The sequence below is a fragment of the Drosophila albomicans genome, chromosome 2R, assembly GCF_009650485.2.
Source record: "Drosophila albomicans strain 15112-1751.03 chromosome 2R, ASM965048v2, whole genome shotgun sequence".
Classification (NCBI taxonomy): Eukaryota; Metazoa; Arthropoda; class Insecta; order Diptera; family Drosophilidae; genus Drosophila; species Drosophila albomicans.
Window position 1 is genome coordinate 24271286 of NC_047631.2, and position 19236 is coordinate 24290521.

Below are 19236 nucleotides of genomic sequence, written 5' to 3' on the forward strand. Positions count from 1 at the left end.
GTGTGCATAAAACATGTTACATGTACTAGATAGGTTAAAAGACTTAACCGGGGATGTTGTTGCTCCTATTCAATTTTGAAAATATTGAACACAAATCATGTTTTGGAAAATTAAAGATATTATCTTTTCATAATACACTTTTCGAATTTTAGTTAGTAAGGTTAAAAGCACAGTTTGAAGTCCTTATCATCTTTAATACCCCATTTTGTGTAGTTTATGACTGCAGGGTATTAAAAGGGGCCAAGAACAAAAAAGCAACGAGCATTGAGAATGGCGGCACATGTTGACGCAGCCGTTGACGATGACGATGTGGATGTGGATGACTGTGATGAGGACGCCGGAAATGGAGCAGCCGCCATGTTTGCAATGTTGTCAGGCTGCTGTCAGTCTCTGCTTGTGCTCGTTCTGTCTTTCCTTTCTGTCCGACCGTCGTCCTGCCATTTCTCTCAGTCTCTCTGTCTCTAAGCGAACCGCTTTTGTACTTGTGCATGCAAGTAAACTGATTAAAAGAATTTAATACTGTTAATCTGCTTCGCCTAGTGGAAACGAAACGACATCGGAAAGGGTTGGGATGGAGAGAGGACGGGAGGAATATGCTCCGGGTATTATGCTGCGTAGCCTACTGTAAATGCAAAGGATTAAACGAGCCGAGTTAGGACTGAATGCAGAAAGCAGACAAATAAAAGATACCGATTTACTATTTACAGATACACGTACTAAAATTTGAGCTTTAAACAAACATATCAGAGACAATGTGTGTTATAATCGGCGATGCGTTGCGTCAGTCGTGCAATAGTTTCCTTCATTTCTTGAACTAAAGCCTGCTTAGTTCTCACCTTCTCCACAGTCTCATCGTAGTCATGCATTAGCGCAGGCATCGCCAGAAGACCGCCCTGATAGGTAAGATCAACGTGCTTTTTACGCAGACGTGAACGCTCCATCTTGGCATTGTAGAGACGTTCCCGCAGACTTCGTTGAATCTCGAGTTTTTTGCTCAATTTGCGACTGTGCTCTTTCAGTTTGGTGGCCATGGCGATGGATCTCTCCCGATTATGCTGAGCTATATGCAATTCGCTGTGATAGGTAAACCGCAGCCTTTTTAATTCAACATTACGTTCTATGGGGGGGAATACAGAATGAAGTAGGTTATGTTAATTTTAAACTTGCCCTTACCTTCAATCTTTTTGTTTATGGCTGTCACTTGATTCTGAATGCTGATAAAATCGTCCATCACAAGTTCATCATTGATCTTTTCCAGTTTCGCTAGTTTCTGCATAAGAAACAGAAATAACAGAAGCAGTAATTCAATAAATGGGATATCGACTTACTTCCTTAATTCTTCCCAGCGTGTGTTTCCTAGTAATGAGAAAGCGTCGCGTATCGCTGAGTTCATTGCGCTTCTCTCTCATCAATTTGAGTTCGCGTTCCGTTACTCGGTAGAGATAATCCGACCTCTTGCCAAGAATGCTAAGCATCACCAGCTCCAGATGTTCCTCAGACTGTCTGCCAATATTATCAATATACGAGAGATCCATCATGACGCTGCCTAAGAGATAGGAGCTTTTTGTCTTTGTCTTGGCCATCGCATTGATGTGATAATCATAGGTAAAGAGAGCTTGTTTATACCGGGTATATTCTCTAGCCTCCGTGGATTTTGGCAGTGTCGCAAATGGTCGAGTATTTCGACCACGTTTGTAATAATCGCACATTCGCGCATTGAGAAACGTGTTGACATCACGTTCATAGAGGTACGAGTCTCGGGCCTCGATTAACTTAAGAATTAATTTGCGCTTATCCAATTGATGTTTAAATCTACTTTCCCGTTTCTCGTCTTCTACCTCCTTGACCACCATGTAGATGAGGTCGTCCATGAAATCCAATGTTATTCTCAATGTTTGTTGGTGTTGTCTCATTTTTTCCTCATATTCGTGTGCATCGAATGCTATCGTGGGAGTTAGAAACTCTCTGGTAAATTTTCCAAAGACATCTTCATTGTCGGGAGCAATAACTACAGTTGTTTTGATCGCGGCCAATTCATCAAATTTATCTAGACGATCCTTCTCATCTATGGGGGCCAACTGAGCAAAGTCCTCTTCGGAAGGTTCAGAAACTTCCGTTGTCGATGATGATGAGCTACTTGTCACGCTTAACCCAGTGAGTGGATCTACAAATCTACCTTTGTCCTCCTTGGCAACGGGCTGCATCGATACTGTCGATTCTTTTGATTTCATAGTAGGGGACCGAAGGTCATCGAAGTCCTCGGATATATCTGAGACTGAGGGGATCTCGAAGTCATCTAAGAAAATCTTCTTTGCCTGCACAGAATCGACTTGCCGAGATGGTTTTATTATACGATCTTCAATATCCTCCTCTTCGTCGTCATCCATATTTAAAAGTTCATCGATTGTCCCTTCCTCCATTTCATCTGCAACACTTTCGGTCTCCGCTGGTTCGTCGTCTACCTCTTCGCCTTGATCAGTTCTCATTTCAAAGTCATTTGCAATCGACGCTCGTGTGGGAGTAGAAATAGCGGTTGGTTCATCCTGACTCTCACAACCCACTGGGCTACCAATCGGAACAGTCGGCTCGTCAACTACAAAGCGTATATTTCGCGCATTCTTCAACCGTTCTCTCCTTGCTTCACGGCTTTCTTCCGGTCTTTTTACTTTAAGCTTCTCATCATTTACCTCCTCTGATATTTCGCCTTCAGGTGCTTGGTCTTCTCCCATTATCGCTGAAAGTATGGGGTTTTGAGGTATACTCTCTGGTTGAGGTTCTTCGCTATGAACATCGTCTGATATGTTATCTTCCTCATTATGCAGTTCATCATACTCGATGGAAACAGTTTTCTTTGGAGACTTTCCGTCAGCGATCGTTTCATCAGGATCCACCACGTGAAAAGATCCAATGGTTATGCTTTCTGACCCACTGGCCATTAATAAAAATGTTATTTTTTTTTTTATGTTTTTTAAAAAATGTTTTTTTTTTTTGTTTATAATGTTTTTATGTTTTTTTCCGTTTTGTATTATATTATGTTGTCATATTGTGTAAGTTAAATCGTTACTAACACTGAAATCAAATGTAAATTGTTATTGAGTTTGAAACTTTTTTAATACAAAATGGAAAATCCAACGATACTGCAATGAGCTCTGTTGACGACACATTTTAACAGTGCTCTGTTAAATAACATGGACACAAAATGCTAACAGGACAAGAGTCTGTTAAGCGTTCTCTATAAGTTCAGTTACTGAAATAAAACCAGCTGTGAATTAAATTCGTATACATTTCTTTATTAATATCAATGGAAATGTGTCGTGTGGTTGTATCACAAGCTTATGCCAAAAGTACATCCATGACATTGTTGTGGAATCAAGTAGAATGGGATTTGTTAGACTACGGTGGAAATGGAATTTGCTTTACCAACAATTAACTCAAATTCAGCGATACGATTGCTAATACGTGTATGCATCTCTTTTAATTCATCCACTTTAGCTTGCCGAACTTCTATCCTCTCCATCGTCTCATCGTAGTCGTACATGAGCGATGGCAAAGCTAGAAGGCCGCCTTGATAGGTAAGATCGGAATTTATTTTTCGTATACGCTGACGTTCCATTTTGCCAACATAGAGTTTTTCGCGTAAAACTCTCTGCCGATCTTGCACCCGAGTCAAATGAGCTTTACGTGATAAAAGCTTGTTGGTCAATGACTGAATTTTCTCACGATTGTGTTGGGCCATATGTAAAGCTGAATGATAGATGCCGCGAGCCTTTTTCAAATCCAGATTACGCTCTGAAGCAAAGGAATTAGAAAATTAATTTAACCAAACATCTCAAAACATACCTTCGATTTTTTTATTCAATGCTGCCACCTGATTTTGGAGCGTAATAAAGTCATCCATTGATATATCCTCATTGATTTGTTCCAGTTTATGAATTTTCTGCAAAGCAAATAAGCAAATAATTAACATTGAATAGTTATACATATATACTCAAATATTTACATCAGTAATACGCCCTAATGTGTGTGTTCTTGTCAATAGAGAGAGACGAATATCGCTAATCTCATTGCGCTTTTGACTCATCAGTCGAAGTTCGCGTTCCGTTACTTTCCTAAGGTATTCGGAATTCCGACCTAATGTATCGAGCATCCTGTCGTTGAGCACTTGTTCAGAATGTCGGCAAATACTTTCGAAATATGACAGATCCATCATGACACTCGGTAAAAGATATGAAGACTTTTTCTTCGCCTCCGCCATAAGGATTAAATTGAAATCCAATTTAGTTATAGCTTCACGATAACGTTCGCGTTCTTTTTCATGCAATTCAAGCGGGAGCTTCATGAAAACGCGTAAATTTTTCGCTCGCTTATGATACTCGGACATTCTTGAGTTCAGATAAGCGTTGATGTCTTTTTCGATGTTGTATTTCCTAACTACATCTGACAAGTGGTTGTGCAGCTTCCATTTGTTAATGCTTTTGTTAAACTTTAAATCCTCTCGGATCTGCTCGGCAGTGATGACCACATTTTTGATCAGATCGTTTAGAAAATCGGCTGCAATTTGAGTAATCAGCATTTTCGCTTTAATTAGCCCAAAATCTGCAATCTCAACTGGTTCCACTGAAGCAACGAAACTCGATTTGAATTTGCTATATAAATCCTCATCAACTTCTGCCTTCGCTGCATCCATTTTAAAGTCCTGCATACTTTTCAACTCAAACGCATCGCCACTCGAACTTGATATGCTGCTCATGACCACAGGCTCGCTGCTGCTGCTCGATGAGCTTGACGAGATGCTTTCCCCCGTCAGGGGATCGACAAATTTACCAATATCTTCGCCGACGTGCGATGAAGAACGCTCCATGGAGATCAGTGATTTCAAACGCTCAGTTATAGAGTCGATTTCATCGTCAGAGATATCTTCCAAACCGGGTATCTCGAAATGTTCGAGAAAATATTTCTTTGCATTTATGGAATCGCCACCCTTTATTGAGCTGCGCTCTTCCTCCGTTCCATCGTCTTCCTCTGTGTCCAGGCCTAAAAGCTTATCGACATCCTCTTCAATTTCCAATTCAGGTAGCGTTAGTTCTTCCAACTCGAAAGAACCTTCACCAACATATCGAGTGGGCGTTGAAATGGCTGTTGTGACCACATCATCGCTTTGCTCGTCTAGTGTAAAAAATGATGTCTTCTTTTCATTTTCTGGTATCTTGTCCTGAATATCCGGCTGACTGTCGCCAATTGTGAAGCGAATAGAACGCGCTTGTTTCAGTCGAGCTTTCCGAGCAGCCGCTTTTGCTGCAGCCTCCTCATCGGTATCATTTGGCACATCCTCAGTGGGAGCATCAGCTGTATTAGCTGCATCGGATGACTGCTCGAGAACCTCCGAGGGCTTAGCTACTGACCCAATGGACTTTGCATCGGCATCGGGATCGGATTCAACTACAGTTAACTGCAAAGTGGGGTTTGAATCTGTGTCCATTGTGTAGTGTATTTGATGAACTTATTTGTGTTTTCTTAATGTCTGTGTTTATGTGTATTAAGTATATGGTGTGTATGTTTTCTAATAAGGTTTCTACTCTAATAACAAACCTGTCGAAGCTAAAGTGTCATAGTCATTTTCTATATATTGAAATCTCTTGTACTTGCAGCTATCCGTTGGCATCGAACATGGCAATCTGGACTCCTATAACTCGGACTTTGAGGTACAGTTTAGCCATCCCTTAAAGCATATCGTTGGCATGTGCCGCATCATTCACAAGCCGCAAGCGAAGAGCGTCGGCAATGGTTTCATGCAGCTCAAATCAAATGCTGGCCACTCCTCCAATTGTGCAACATCCTCATCATCGTCATCGTCGTCGTCAGCATCATCATCATCGTCATCGGGCTGCACTGCGGCTGGCAACTCATTAACCGCAAATGGAACTCGACACACGCTCACAACATCCACATCCTATGGCTCGCTCTCGTCCAGCGCCGCAGCCGCTTATCAGTTGCAACAGCAACAGCAGCAGCAGCAACAGCAGCAGGCAGCTGCAGATGCAGAGCAACCGCAAAACTTTATGGAATTCCAGGGTCCCATCACTGGTTTGGTCTACTTGCTAAAGGATCCCAAGGATCCGTTGCTGCACATTTATCTATTCGAATGCGAAGCCATTGAAGAGGTAAGCTTTAACTTGAATTTTACATTTTCAACTGCCTCTTTTGTCCCTTTTGAAACTTTTCCCTTTGGCAGAGTCCCACCTTTTAAATGTTTTTGCAAAAGTTATAACAATGCTTTTTTGTTTTAATAAAAGCCAAGTCGAGTGAAATGCATTCAACGATTTGTTCAGCAGCAGAAGCAGCAGAAAAAAACCATAAAGTTTTCCCCTGCTATAAATAAGCGAAACTTTCCGCCATATGTATGCACATTAAATCCTTTTTCCAACGATAAGGTCATGGCAACTATGCTGTGGGTAACACACAAACACACACACATAAAATTCTGCCAACCTGATCGCCCCCTTTTGTTTACCTAATTATGCGCGTTCCCAACTCCAAATTTTCCATCGAGCAATTGGCGCTCAGCATGCCATAAAAAAACTTCCGATTGTGTTTCTAATTAAAACCACTAGAAAATAGCTAAAACTGGGCCAACACCCAAATAATCAACCCTTAACTAAAAGTAGTACAAGCAAAGCGGCGCCACAGTTTGCCACAATTCAGTAACTGACCTTCGGTGTGGGGCAAGAGAAAAAAAAAAGCAAAAGAGAAAAACTTCAAACGCTGCCACACGCAAAACATTCATTTCGTATAAACAGACTGTCGAAATAGAAAACAATTTCCTATTGCTGACACGCCCAAAAGTGAGCAAAAAGTAGAACAATTTTTAATTGCTTGGGTGTATTTGTTATATTTTTGTTTTTATTCATTTTGGAACCTTGATACTACAGATTAACTTTGCGTTATAAAATAATTTCTTGAAATATTGTGTTGAAATCCAATTAGACGCTTGTGGCCATAAACATTGTTTTTGCTATAATTATTTTATAATTTAACAGCAGTTAAGATTTAGTTAGTGCAACTTCGATGTTGCAATTTTAACACAGAATAAATTGTAGTTTCTGATACAACAGTTTAGCTCCATGAAATACTTTTATTCTTAAACATATTAGGTTGTTTGGTAATGACATACCGGTTTTTACATTCAAATTTCGCGCTTCGCTTGTGAAGTCAAATATAATCGTATCTGGCAATGCTGTATATCGTTTGAAAGGTATTGTCATCACCTTTAAAATGGCATATAGTTTGTTTACATGAGCTTCCACGTTAAAAAATTACAATCGATTGAAGTGGAGTTCCCAAACGCAGAAACACGGGCAATTTTGAAATTTTATTTCGCACAGGGAAAAACTGCTGCGGAATCTCGCAAACAGATTATTGCTGTCTTAGGAGATAACAAATTTTCGATTCAAACCGCCGAACAGTGGTTTAGGCTATTCAGAAGTGGTAATTTTAATACCAAAACTCCCACGCCTTCCGGACGACCAGTGACCGTTGATACGGATAAAATCATGGAAATAGTGGATCGAGATCGTCATGTGACTATTAGAACCATCGCAGAGGAGCTGCAACTAAGCACGGAAACCGTCCATAGGCATTTAAAGTCGAAAAATTTAACAAAAAAGCTCGTGTATGGGTGCCTCATGAGTTATCCCGAAAAACCTTTTCGACCGTGTATCAATCTGCGAATCTTTGTTGCCCCGTAATAAACTGGACTCATTTCTGGATCGGTTATTCACTAATGATGAAAAATGGATCACATATGACAACATAAAGCGTAAAAGATCCTGGTCGAAGCACGGTGAGTCGTCTCAAACGGTGGCAAAGCCAGCAACAGGTGTTGCTGAGTGTATGGTGGGATATCAGAGGAATTATCCATTATGAAGTGTTGCCCTATGGCCAAACCATCAATTCTGACCTCTACTGTGAACAACTGGAACGATTGAAGATTGCACTTGAACAGAAGCGGCCAGCCATGGTGAATCGTAAGGGCGTTGTGTTCCATCATGACAACGCCAGGCCCCATACATCTTTGGTGACGCGTCACAAGCTACGGGAGCTTGGTTGGGAAGTGTTAATGCATCCACCTTATAGTCCGGACATTGCCCCAAGCGATTACCATCTGTTTTTGGCCATGCAGAATTTTTTCGATGGACAAAAATTAAGTTCAAGGGAGGATTATGAAAATCGAATGACCGAGTTTTTTGCCAGTAGGGACAAGAACTTCTTTAGGAGAGGCATATACAAGTTACCATCAAAAAGGCAGAAAATCATTGAAGAGAACGATACATATAGCACTTAAATCGGACAATGCTAACTATGTTAAAATCGTCGTCAAAAATCAATAAAAAACCGGTATGTCATTACCAAACAACCTAATATTTCATACTCGTGGTAATAAACAAAGCTTTTTGTTGATTTTAATTAATTTTGCCAGCTAAAATTTAACAGCAGTTTAGATTTAATTATTGTTCTTTGATTGCAACAACAGTGTTTTAATAAACATTTGCTGCAGTTTTATTAATATAGCATAGCAAAATAAATTGTAATTTCTGAGCTGTTTTTGCCTTTGCCATTGTTGTTGTTATTGTTATTGTGGTTGCTGCTGCTGTTGTTGATTGCATGTCAGAAGTCATTTTGGGTAGCGTCAGTTGGCCACGCCCACACGCCTCATTCACAAAATGAAACTGTGTCTGTGTGTGTGTGTGTGTGACTTGCTTTGTTTCCAAATTGTATGCGGCAATGGTGTTGCCTGTGGCATGGGCTGCGTCGTAAAATTTATGGGTCAGCTTTGCTGTGTCGAGAAAGTTGGCTATAAATAGTGCAATCTTTATTAAACTGTTGACGACACATTTAACATTAAAGAATATAAAGTTTGTGAAAATATATACATTTAAAGCAATGAAGGATTTATAGTAGAAGTTTAAGCTTTTATGAAAATTAACAAAAATTAATATACCACAGTTCATTTTACATTTTTAATTTATACTAAAAAGTGAATGAAATCAAACACATACGAAACTCATAAATCATAAGTATCTTTTATTTAAGTAACTAAACTAGAACGAAACGAGTTGGGGAGTAATGAGAGAGCTAATTTGTATATGAAATAAAATTTTATCATCAAACATATCTTCAAGTTAAATAAGTAATAACAAGTAACAAGTAAGTAGTAAATAAGTAGTAACAGTACAGTGTGCTCGACAGTAACATACCCGCTACCCATTTTGAATCAGAACAGTGTGGTATTATTCTTAAGATATACCAAATGCATACACTGTAAGAATTTACCGAATATTCGGTAAATTGATATAGTACTTAGTTATAGTACAATAGTTATAGAGTACTAAACAATCTGTTAAAAGCAAAAATATATATATTTTATGGGGTCGGAGATGACTCCTTCTTCTTGTTATATGCATACATTTACTGCAGGCACAAAGTTATAATACCATATCAGTAGCGGGTGTAATAAACATCAAACACATAAGAAACTCATACGCCTTTATCACAGATTTATTTCCTTTAAATAACAAAACTAGAATGAAATGAAATAAAAAGCATTTTCTAGATAATAATTTTTAAGTAAAATAAAAACTTATCATCATAAATATCGTTCTTTAAACGTTTGCTACTACATTTCTTATATACTCCATTATGGTTTATAGTTCCGCGATAAAATCGATTGTAGTATTCGTTTTACTTATCGTCTGCTAGAGTATTAAATTTAATGAAGCCCAGCAGCAGAGGAGCACTTAAGGCTCTTAACAGGCTGCCCAAAAGTCATAATTGCCCGTGTGCAACTCGTCGCTCGACGGTGTAACATCCGTTCTCGCTAATAGGCATCATTAGGCGGCGAGGGAGCACAACAACAACACAAACACAAGAGAGAATAAAACAAAAAAACAAAAAATATGAAAATATAAAGTGGAAGCCATTAGAAAGCGCTGGGAAAGTCGACAAAAATTTACCTAATTGCAGGGCCGAGATAAGCGTACAGCATACTTTCAGCACAGACTGTTAACAGCTGTGGTCTCAGCGGTGACAACGAAATTTCATAAGCTGCTGAATTTTTAAAAAATACAAGCAAAAAAACAAAAATGGGACGGCTTTATTTCACCACGTGTCTCACACGGCGTATGCGTAATGTTAAATGTGATTTTTGTTGTTTTCGTTTTTAATAAGCGCACTTTGTGACTGTAAGTGTGTGGCCCTCGGTGCGTTTAACTGGTAACCAGTCAGGTTGGCAACCTGGCAACAGACAACCAATTCACGTTGATTGCATGTCCTTGCGGCAAGTTCTTTGACTCTTGTCCTGCTCAGTGTCCTGTTGTCGTCGTTGTGCAAATGACGCATGACGCTGAGCTGCCATTTGCATGGACCATCATCGCTGTTTAAACATCGCTTTTATTGTGCGAGCAACTCCTGAACTCCTCCCAGCCAGAAACAGCTTCACACTCGAGAACTCAGGGAATGAGAAGTGGGAAATGGCAGGCAGTCAGGCAGGCAGGCAACTACTATGCTATGTTATAGTAGTACTTACCTCAAACTTGAGAGAGGCATTCACCGAAAACGCTTTGGCAAATGTCGCTTCCGTTGCCATAGTCGAGACATCATCGTTGTCATTCGCAACGCTCTTCTGACTTTTAATGGCCTTTGAGAGGACTTGCCCTGCCGCCTTATCCTGGCCCCCCCCCGCCTGCTGTATGACTGCCTGCCTGCTGCCTGTGTTGGCCAACATAATCGAATCGAGTGCGCACCACAATGCAAATTGTATCAAATTTAAAAGCCAAGATAGTACGCTTTATGCTTTTACTACGCTGACGCTGCCTTTGCCAAGTTATAGTTTTGAAATTCCACTGCTAGTAGGATAATGTGATACATTTTATAATAGCATCATTTTTCTTTAAAGCCTTTCAATGCAGAGCGGATCTTGGCTTAACTTTATGTTGCCTACTTTTAGGAGCGCTCCTTATGTCACTTTTGCTTAGCCAATTTGTGAAAACATAGGCTAAGGAAGTAGCTTTTAATAAATGGTATTGATGACTCAATTCGATTTACAAGATTGTTGTAAATACTTTTTTATATAAATCTTAAATTTGAAATTTTATATTGGTTATTCTTTAAATGCATCGGTTTTTCGTGAAGGGAAAATACGAAGATAGTTTAGGCTTCGTTAGTTTACTTTTAGCTGTTAATTTAATATAATTTATAAGGCTTTTCTGAATACTATTTTCTCTAAAAATATAAAAATTATGATCGTCTTCAATAAATTAGTCTCTTTCAACAAAAAATGTGAAATTAGCGAATACATTTTTCGCTCACTTTAAAGTTATTATCCATATTGTTCTTTAAATTAATCCCTTATAAAATTTATTTTCATATTATTCTAATTATGACTTTTTATTCAAATAAATTATTTTATATAGTATAGAAGTCTAAATACTGAACGTTCCTTATTTATATATTAAGTAATTGTGGAGACTGTTTTTACTTGTATTTTCTACTTCGATAATCACATTGTATAGACCAATGATATCTGATTTAAAACTCTATCAGTCTATCTAAATTATATTTTCATTTATAATTTCCTTCAACCAAATGAAGGGTATCGTTTACACAAACAGTTTACCTAGCTTTCATTGCTTTTATTTCCGTTCTAAAGTCTAGCACTTGTTCCCTTTAATAGCTGCATGAAATCGTTCAAAGTGCACACATAATGCAATCAAAAGTGGCGCGGCGCGAAGAGAGGTGAAAGTGAAGGACGAGGGCGGGGTGCAAAACGGATATTACAGCCCGCTGGCAAGAACTTTAACCTGCATTTGCGTTGCTACAATGGATGCTTCATGAACTGAACTTTTTGGCCCGACTGCTGTTTGCCTGACTGCTGTCGAAATTTGCATATGCTCGAATGCTTCGACGTTCTGCACGGCATTTTGTTGGCCTTGGCCTGATGGTCGCTTTCTGGCCGGTAACTTTTTGAAATTGATATTGAGCTAGCTCTGTGTTGTCCACCTCCGTCTCCGTCTCTGCCTTCGCCTCCCTCGAAGAAGAAATTGATAATTGGCTTTTAGTTTTAGCATTCCTTGTTGTTATTTTTGTTCACTTCCCTTTGCTGCTTTGCATTGCCAGGACAAAAGCCTACACACGACAACAAATTGAATTTGTCGCACATATTGACAGAAATAGCATTTTATATACTATAATACTAGAGAAATCAAATTGATTTGCCTCTGTGCGCACTCTTCCTCGCTCCGCTCCCTTTGCCAACTGTTGACCCTGTTGGCTGTATTGATGGCACAATTTTCATTACAACTTTTGCATATGGCTTGCATTTGTCTAAGCCACTCTCTCACTCTCGTGTTTGACAACTCAATATTGAGCTAGAGTGCTTTTATGGCAAATTCTAGTTTAGCCTCATTCAAGTAGCTGCAATTTTGGCTTCAATTTGAAGAGATTTATTTTAGTGCCGGAGCAGTTTATTAAGTTGCAATGAATTGGTCGGCTCAATGTTGTCTTGCAGGTTTCAGATGCAGCTTTTGTTGAGGTTCAATTTCAACTTCATGCATTTTATTATTTATATTGAAGAATTCTTTTAAGCTTGCACATCAGCTTAACTTAGAGATACACTTAAAGTTGAATTTGATATTTAATAACAAACTTTTCACATAATTTTATGAATTAATAAATAATTTACACAAATCTTTAACTTAAAGAAACACTTAATCAAAATAAATCATTCTTCAATTTAAAAGCAAACTTCCCCTTAATTTAAGAATGAAGAATTCTTAAAAAATGCACATAAATTTGACTTAGCGAAGCACTTACATATATTTGAGAGTTGGATTTAAATTTTGAACTTAACTTGTTAAGTTTTATTTAGGATTTTATGCGAAATTGTCCACATGAATTTGTGAATGAAAAATTCTTTAAAAATTATGCATACATTTAAGAAATACTTCTGTATAGTAAATTACGCCGACTGCAATTGGGTGATAGCTGTTTTGGCTGACAATGTGGTATATTTTGACCTCTATGGTATATTTCGAATGTAGTATTTCATCATTATACCAAATATGGGCTTTGGTATATTATTTGGAATATTTTAAGAGTAATACTGCACTGTTTTGCTTGTATTCAAAATGGGTAGCGGTTATCTCATAGTCGAACACTCTCAACTGTAGCTTTCTTGCTTGTTTTATTTAAAAACTTGTTAAGAATCAATAATTAAATAAGCAATTTTTAACACTAATTTAATTTTTATTTATTTTTATTCATATTATAGTTAAGTAATATTTATTAAACACTTGAATTGATTATTTTTGATCTTACATTGTTAATGGTTTTTAATTTTTTTGTATTGCTTTTCAACTAAATTGTTTTGCCTTTGCTGTCGATCGTCTAAATCACACATACGCAGCGTTGCCTGCGCGCACTTTGACACTTGCACTCTCTCTCTCTCTCTCTCTCTTGCCCGTTCCCTCTCACTCTCGCTCTCTCACACTCTCACTATTGACAAACACTCTCAATGTTTTCACTGCGACTCACTCGATACTCATCGAGAAACAGTTCAAACTGTTTTTTCGCTATTTCTTTCATTTCGCATGCGCAGGTTGCCTCGATGTTCGCTGTTGTTGTTGTTGTTGTCGTTGTTGTCTGTGAGCAATTCTCTCTTGTTGTGTGTCGTCGGATCGGAGGCCAGCGAATGGGATCCCCTTTGTCAGTTGTCTGGCGGCAATTGAAACGCGTGCGCGCTTAGCTGAAGGCAGCGACAGCTACCAAAACCAAAAAACCAAATCCAACAAAACAAAGCGACAAATTATAATCACAATAATAACGAAAGCTGTTAACAAAAAAGTAATGAAACGACCTTATAATTAACATTGATTAATTGAAATTTGTGCAAATGCGAGTGCATCTGCACCTAAGATGAAGTGTTTTGTGTGTGTAGAAACTTGTTTATTCTGCAACTTGTTTAATGTGCGCAAAGTGCTTGGCCAACGAAACAAAAACAGAAAGCACATATAGAAAATATAAATAAATTAGTTACTTAAACGTGCCAGCCAAAAGCAAAACAAAGTTCCATTTGGTATATAAAAATGCTTGTACATAAATAAATTTACATATGTACATATATGTATGTATATAGAGTGGATATATTTATTGTCTTCAAATTGCGTCAGTTGGGGAATTCTTTCATTTCAACATCCAATTGAAGGCAAAAACTCACAAACAAATAAATTAATTGAATGATGAAGGGAAAAATACACAAGCATCTAAACACAATATACAACAATTTTATTAGCTGTCTGTCAATTAACTGAGAGTTCTATAATCCTTTCGATGCAAATGATATTCGGTTGGATAAACAAGTGTTACATAAAGACACTTGCACAAAGTATATTTGCAATGTCCCAAATACTTAAACTGTTGGTTTCGAACTCAAATCAAGTAAATGAATTAACGCGACAATTAGCAGAGAGTGAGAGATATATAAGCGAGTATATACATATATGAGATACAGACAGATACAGATACAGATACAGATACAGATATAGCTGCAGAACAATGCCTCAGCATTCACGGCAACAATCACATTGTATTCGTCATTAAATGCCGCCTCTGGGAGCATTTAACTAAATGCGTATCGATAATTGCGAGTTTTATTTTTTTTATTTTTCATTTATTCATCACAATCGAGCGTACTTTCAACTCACATCCAAATCATATTGGAAATATTTAAGCTTATCTACAGGTTTGTTTTAATGCTGCTGGCGCCCTTATATAGTATCTATATAGTGTACTTTAGAATTTGTAATTCACTTGCTTTGCGGTTCTTGTAACCGGCAAAATTCAACTCGCAACTCAAACGAACCGAAACGTTCGTTCGGACGAGAGTCGCTTGTGTTTCTTTCTATTTATTTGTTGGCATTTATTTTTATTATTAAATATTCTCTCAGCTGGCGGCAATATAAATAAATAGTTTGACTTTCAAATATCTTTCTCGTGCATAAATCTCTTGAAAATTGGCGCTCGACTATAACAAATGAATTATTGTCAGAGCAAATAACATGCACAGTGATTTTTTTTGTTTTTTTCGTTTATAAATATTTAGTTTTTATCATAGACCCACACAAACAAAAAGTTTAAAGCCATATCCGGGTATTATAAATAAATCAAATTATAGTTAGTTACAAAAATAAATTAAGAATCATCGTAGTAAAGTGAAATTCATTACGAGTATAATGCAAAATAAAACAACGAATGAATATAAGCCAATATTTCGTGTGTAAGCCAATTTATTTACGACTCCAATGGGATTAATGAAGTGAACCTTGAAACAAATCAATATTAAGTAAAGTCAATATTTAATATTTTAATCCGCAATAAAAAGGATAAATAGAAAATAATAATTTTCTACTTTTTAAAGTTGAAGCTGTATTGAATTGGAATTAAAAGTGAAGTGATAAATAATAACAACAATACAAAAAAAAAATATCAAAATGACAAACACAACAAACTTGTGATAGTTGCAAACGTAAAACACAAATATTAGAAATCAAAGTGCAACAATAAATTGTGAGCTAAATTGAAATTGCAACGAAGCCTGGCGGCAATTGCAACAGTAAGTTTCGTAACTGCGGCAATAACAACGACAACAACAACAACAACAACAAACAAAAAAAGTGACAACAATAAGGGAAAATATAATACAATGTTTACGGTGCCATTTCATCGAGACACAATTCTGACGGCCTCCGTCAGCGATGCATCCGTGCTGAATAAAAGCCGCACCGTATGTAGCGGGTATATCCCGATATACCCCTCTTCTTCTTCTTCTTTCCACTTTGTCGCCTGCTTCAATTGATTTCAATTTCAGTTTCAGTTTAGATTTCATTTGATTTGATTTGATTGCTTTTTATTTGTTGCTTGTGCAATTTGGTTTTTGCATTTGCCAATTGTGTTTGCTTTTTGTGTTTGTTTACTTTGCCGCGACTCTTCGCTGCTTTTGTTTTTGCATTTTGTTTTTGCTTTTTCCTTTTTCGTTTTCTTCTTATGTAATGCTTATGCATGCGCTTGCATTGTACTTTACTTCGCTGTTCGTAGCTGTTGCTGCTTCCCACAGCAGTAATTGCTTAGTGCTTTAGTCGAAGTTTAACAACTACACACGATTCTTCTAACTGTTAAAAGCACGCCCTGACATTGCCGGCATGCCACTTGACTCTAATTGAAGTGCCCTTGAGACGCGTATGTGTGTGTATGCGTGTGTGTGTGGAGTGTCTTTCAATATTCCATTCAATCTTCCCCAAATTCAATTCGGTTTCCAGTTTCGTCTGCACTTTCATTACATATTTAAATAAGAAACAATTCCCATGCAAATCGAGTGGCCCACAACTGCATTACCATATAGAGTGTTTTCTTTTATTTTATTTTATTTTATTTTATTTTATATTCATTTATCTTTAAATGTAATTTTCTCGCGCGTGCCACGAACCAACATCGACTAAACTGACGCATCAGCTTCTTTCTTTTTCTCTATACAGTTTCCATGTTATCCTTTTCTTGTCTCATAGGCGCCAAAAAAGTTGCTCGGACATTCGAGTTTTTATCGCGTACACACAGAAACAGAATCAGCGCTTTTGGCTCTCTTGACCCTGACCATGATGATGTCGTGCTTAAAGGAGCGTAACGCTGTGTAAACAGTTTTTCCAGCAAGAGTTGAAGGATTGTCCAAAACTGTTTTACAAATTTGTTGGTCAACTTGTAGTGCGCATTGTATAAAGCTCACAAAAGCGACTATAAATACAAATGTTAAGGGTTATGAAAGCGAAACACAAGAGCTATGAATATACATAGTAAATAGTTTAAAGGGTTTCCTAAAAAGACTTTAGAATACTTATTAAAAAAAAGTTTGTTATTTGATAAATTATACACATTCAATTATATTTTCCATATATGAAAGTGATTTTGAAAAGCTACGAATATATTAAATATGTAGTTTGCTAGAAAGACTTTAGAATACTTATTTAAAACAAATTCCTTATTTGATAAATTATACTTTTCATATATGAAAATTGCATTCAAAGTTATAAAAGCGAAACACAAGAGCTATGAATATAGTAAATAGTTTGAAGGGTTTCCTAGAAAGACTTTAGAATACTTATTTTAAATAAGTTTGTTATTTGATAAATTATACTCATAAAATTACCATTTCTATATATGAAAGCGATATGAAAAAGCTACGATTATAGTAAATAGTTTGCTAGAAAGACTTTAGAATACTTATTCAAAACAAATTCCTTATTTGATAAATTAAACTTTTCACATATGAAAATTTCATTCAAAGTTATAAAAGTGAAACATAAGAGCTATGAATATAGTAAATAGCTTGAAGGGTGTTCTAGAAAGACTTTAGAATACTTTTTTGAAATATGTGAGTTGATGATTTGATAAATAATATATGTTATATATGAAATGGAAGTTTGAAGGTTTTCATAGAAAGACATTAGAATACTTATTTAAAATAAGTTTGTTATTCAAATTACATTTTCCATATATAATATTAAAGTGTTATGGAAAAGCTACGATTATAGTAAATAGTTTGAAGTGTTTGCTAGAAAGATTTTAATATACTAACTTAAAATAAATTTATCATTTAATATGTTATACACCTTTTTAAAATTTGAAAATTTCATTAGATATTTGTTGCGTATTTCTTCAACAATTATTTTGCAATTTGTCTAATTTAATTAGCAAATTTTGTTGCGCATTAGATATTATATCAATCACTTCTCCGAATAATATGTTAATATATTTGGCTAAAATGTGAAATGCCAAAGTAAAGTTCAAAGCTGTCTGCCAACGCTTTATTAAAACACTTGAAATAAATTTGCAAATTTCATGTGAAAATGTTAATTAGAATTCATTGTAAAATCAGCAGACGGGAGCGAAAGATAATGTACTCTCTATATGATATTAAAATGCAGCAATAATATATTATTGACCCCAGTGAATGTATTCGTGTTCCACTCAAATCAATTTGCCTCTTGCCAATGTTCAAGTTTAACGAGATTCAGTTAATCTCCAGTGTGTTAATGTTGATTTCCAGCGACCCTTGTTAGCTTTTGAAATAACATATAATCAAATTGCACAACTAATACGACAATATTATAACATATTATTTAAGCTAAATAACGTTGTCTAAAAATTACAGTTTTAGTCGCATGCTCAAGTAGCGTATTAAATTTAATTGCCATATTTTTCCCATTGCTACTCGAAACATTTTCCTCGTTGTTTTTGCATGCTGAACTTATATAATTTAGTTCGACTTGTTGATAAACATACATCGTATTTGTGTCATAATTGTAAATTGGCGTTAAATTAACAAAAGCCGGAGTACACAAAGGTGTGTGTGTGTGTGAAAAAAGTATTTGTTGTTTTAATAACAAGTAAATAGCTAATTATGAACAAGTTCGACACAAATTGCAGAGCATTTCAAATTGAAAAAGTAAACCGACTTCTGAATATGCAAATATATCTTGACACTTACAAAAATCATTAGAACCCGCAAATAAAAATGATATCAATTGGAATTATTTAGTTGACAACTGTTTCAACTGCACTTTTATTTTATTCCTCTAAGTTATTCATGCGGTTTAACTAACTGCAAATTCAAACAAGTGCGTTGAATTTGCATCGCGAATGGATTTGAATTTGTCATTCGGTTATTAAACATTTGCTCAGAGTTCAATAAACCATTCGCGCTGCTCTTTAAAATGCATGTGGCGACTTTTTTCCAGTTGCCATTGTCATTTTGCTTTCGCAATGCGACAGACGATGAAAATCAGCAAAACCAGCGAATGGGGAAAAAATATGATAAAAAGACATTAAAGTTGTAGTGCAGCCACATGATTGACGACATTTACAACACATTTGACGACTGCAAAGTCAGAAAAACAATATAGCTTTTATACACATGTAAAATCACGAGGATTGTGACAGCTTTAGGAATGGAAATGAATGTATATTTTATATATGTTGAATTTATTTTATACCAAAATAAACTGTAGTAAACTAGAAATAGCATGAAAGATTGCTATAGAATCAGTTTATTATTATAGCATGAAAGATTACTTTAGAAAATATATTGAAATGTTGTATATTTTGAATGTAGTACTTCATAGATATACCATATAT

General features: G+C 36.4%; 3 protein-coding genes across 9 annotated transcripts in view; 1 reads left to right on the forward strand and 2 right to left on the reverse strand.

Annotated features, from left to right (window-relative positions):
* The window catches only part of LOC117576699 (TBC1 domain family member 4), a 38185-nt gene that overhangs the window by 10158 nt on the left and 8791 nt on the right, over positions 1-19236 (forward strand). For 3 of the 7 annotated variants that reach the window (XM_052007424.1, XM_034261696.2, XM_052007425.1), the window contains exon 3: positions 5649-6161. In XM_052007424.1, the coding sequence (XP_051863384.1) occupies positions 5649-6161 (513 nt within the window). Of the gene's footprint in view, positions 1-5648; positions 6162-13776; positions 13897-15473; positions 15836-19236 lie in introns of those variants that run through there. The other 4 variants (XM_052007426.1, XM_034261703.2, XM_034261704.2 and 1 more) reach the window with 4 other exon arrangements.
* On the reverse strand, positions 658-3001 carry LOC127566033 (uncharacterized). Its single transcript, XM_052007431.1, has 3 exons — positions 1329-3001; positions 1174-1270; positions 658-1117 (listed from the first exon to the last, which is right to left on the reverse strand). Exons 1-3 carry the CDS (start codon positions 2934-2936, stop codon positions 744-746), a joined length of 2079 nt encoding a protein of 692 aa, XP_051863391.1. The 5' UTR covers positions 2937-3001; the 3' UTR covers positions 658-743.
* On the reverse strand, positions 3289-5582 carry LOC127566034 (uncharacterized). The gene is made up of 3 exons (XM_052007432.1): positions 4001-5582; positions 3841-3937; positions 3289-3789 (listed from the first exon to the last, which is right to left on the reverse strand). The coding sequence occupies exons 1-3, from the start codon at positions 5477-5479 to the stop codon at positions 3389-3391; spliced, it is 1977 nt and encodes a 658-aa protein (XP_051863392.1). The 5' UTR covers positions 5480-5582; the 3' UTR covers positions 3289-3388.

Excerpts from the sequence above, each read along its gene's own strand:
- LOC127566034 (XM_052007432.1), bottom strand. The coding sequence starts at position 5,479 with ATGGACACAGATTCAAACCCCACTTTGCAGTTAACTGTAGTTGAATCC. Across the intron at positions 3,938-4,000 it reads CATTAGGGCGTATTACTGAT|AAAATTCATAAACTGGAACA; the intron begins GTAAATATTTGA and ends TTTGCTTTGCAG. Across the intron at positions 3,790-3,840 it reads ATTGAATAAAAAAATCGAAG|AGCGTAATCTGGATTTGAAA; the intron begins GTATGTTTTGAG and ends CCTTTGCTTCAG.
- LOC127566033 (XM_052007431.1), bottom strand. The coding sequence starts at position 2,936 with ATGGCCAGTGGGTCAGAAAGCATAACCATTGGATCTTTTCACGTGGTG. Across the intron at positions 1,271-1,328 it reads CGCTGGGAAGAATTAAGGAA|AAACTAGCGAAACTGGAAAA; the intron begins GTAAGTCGATAT and ends TTTCTTATGCAG. Across the intron at positions 1,118-1,173 it reads CATAAACAAAAAGATTGAAG|AACGTAATGTTGAATTAAAA; the intron begins GTAAGGGCAAGT and ends TCCCCCCCATAG.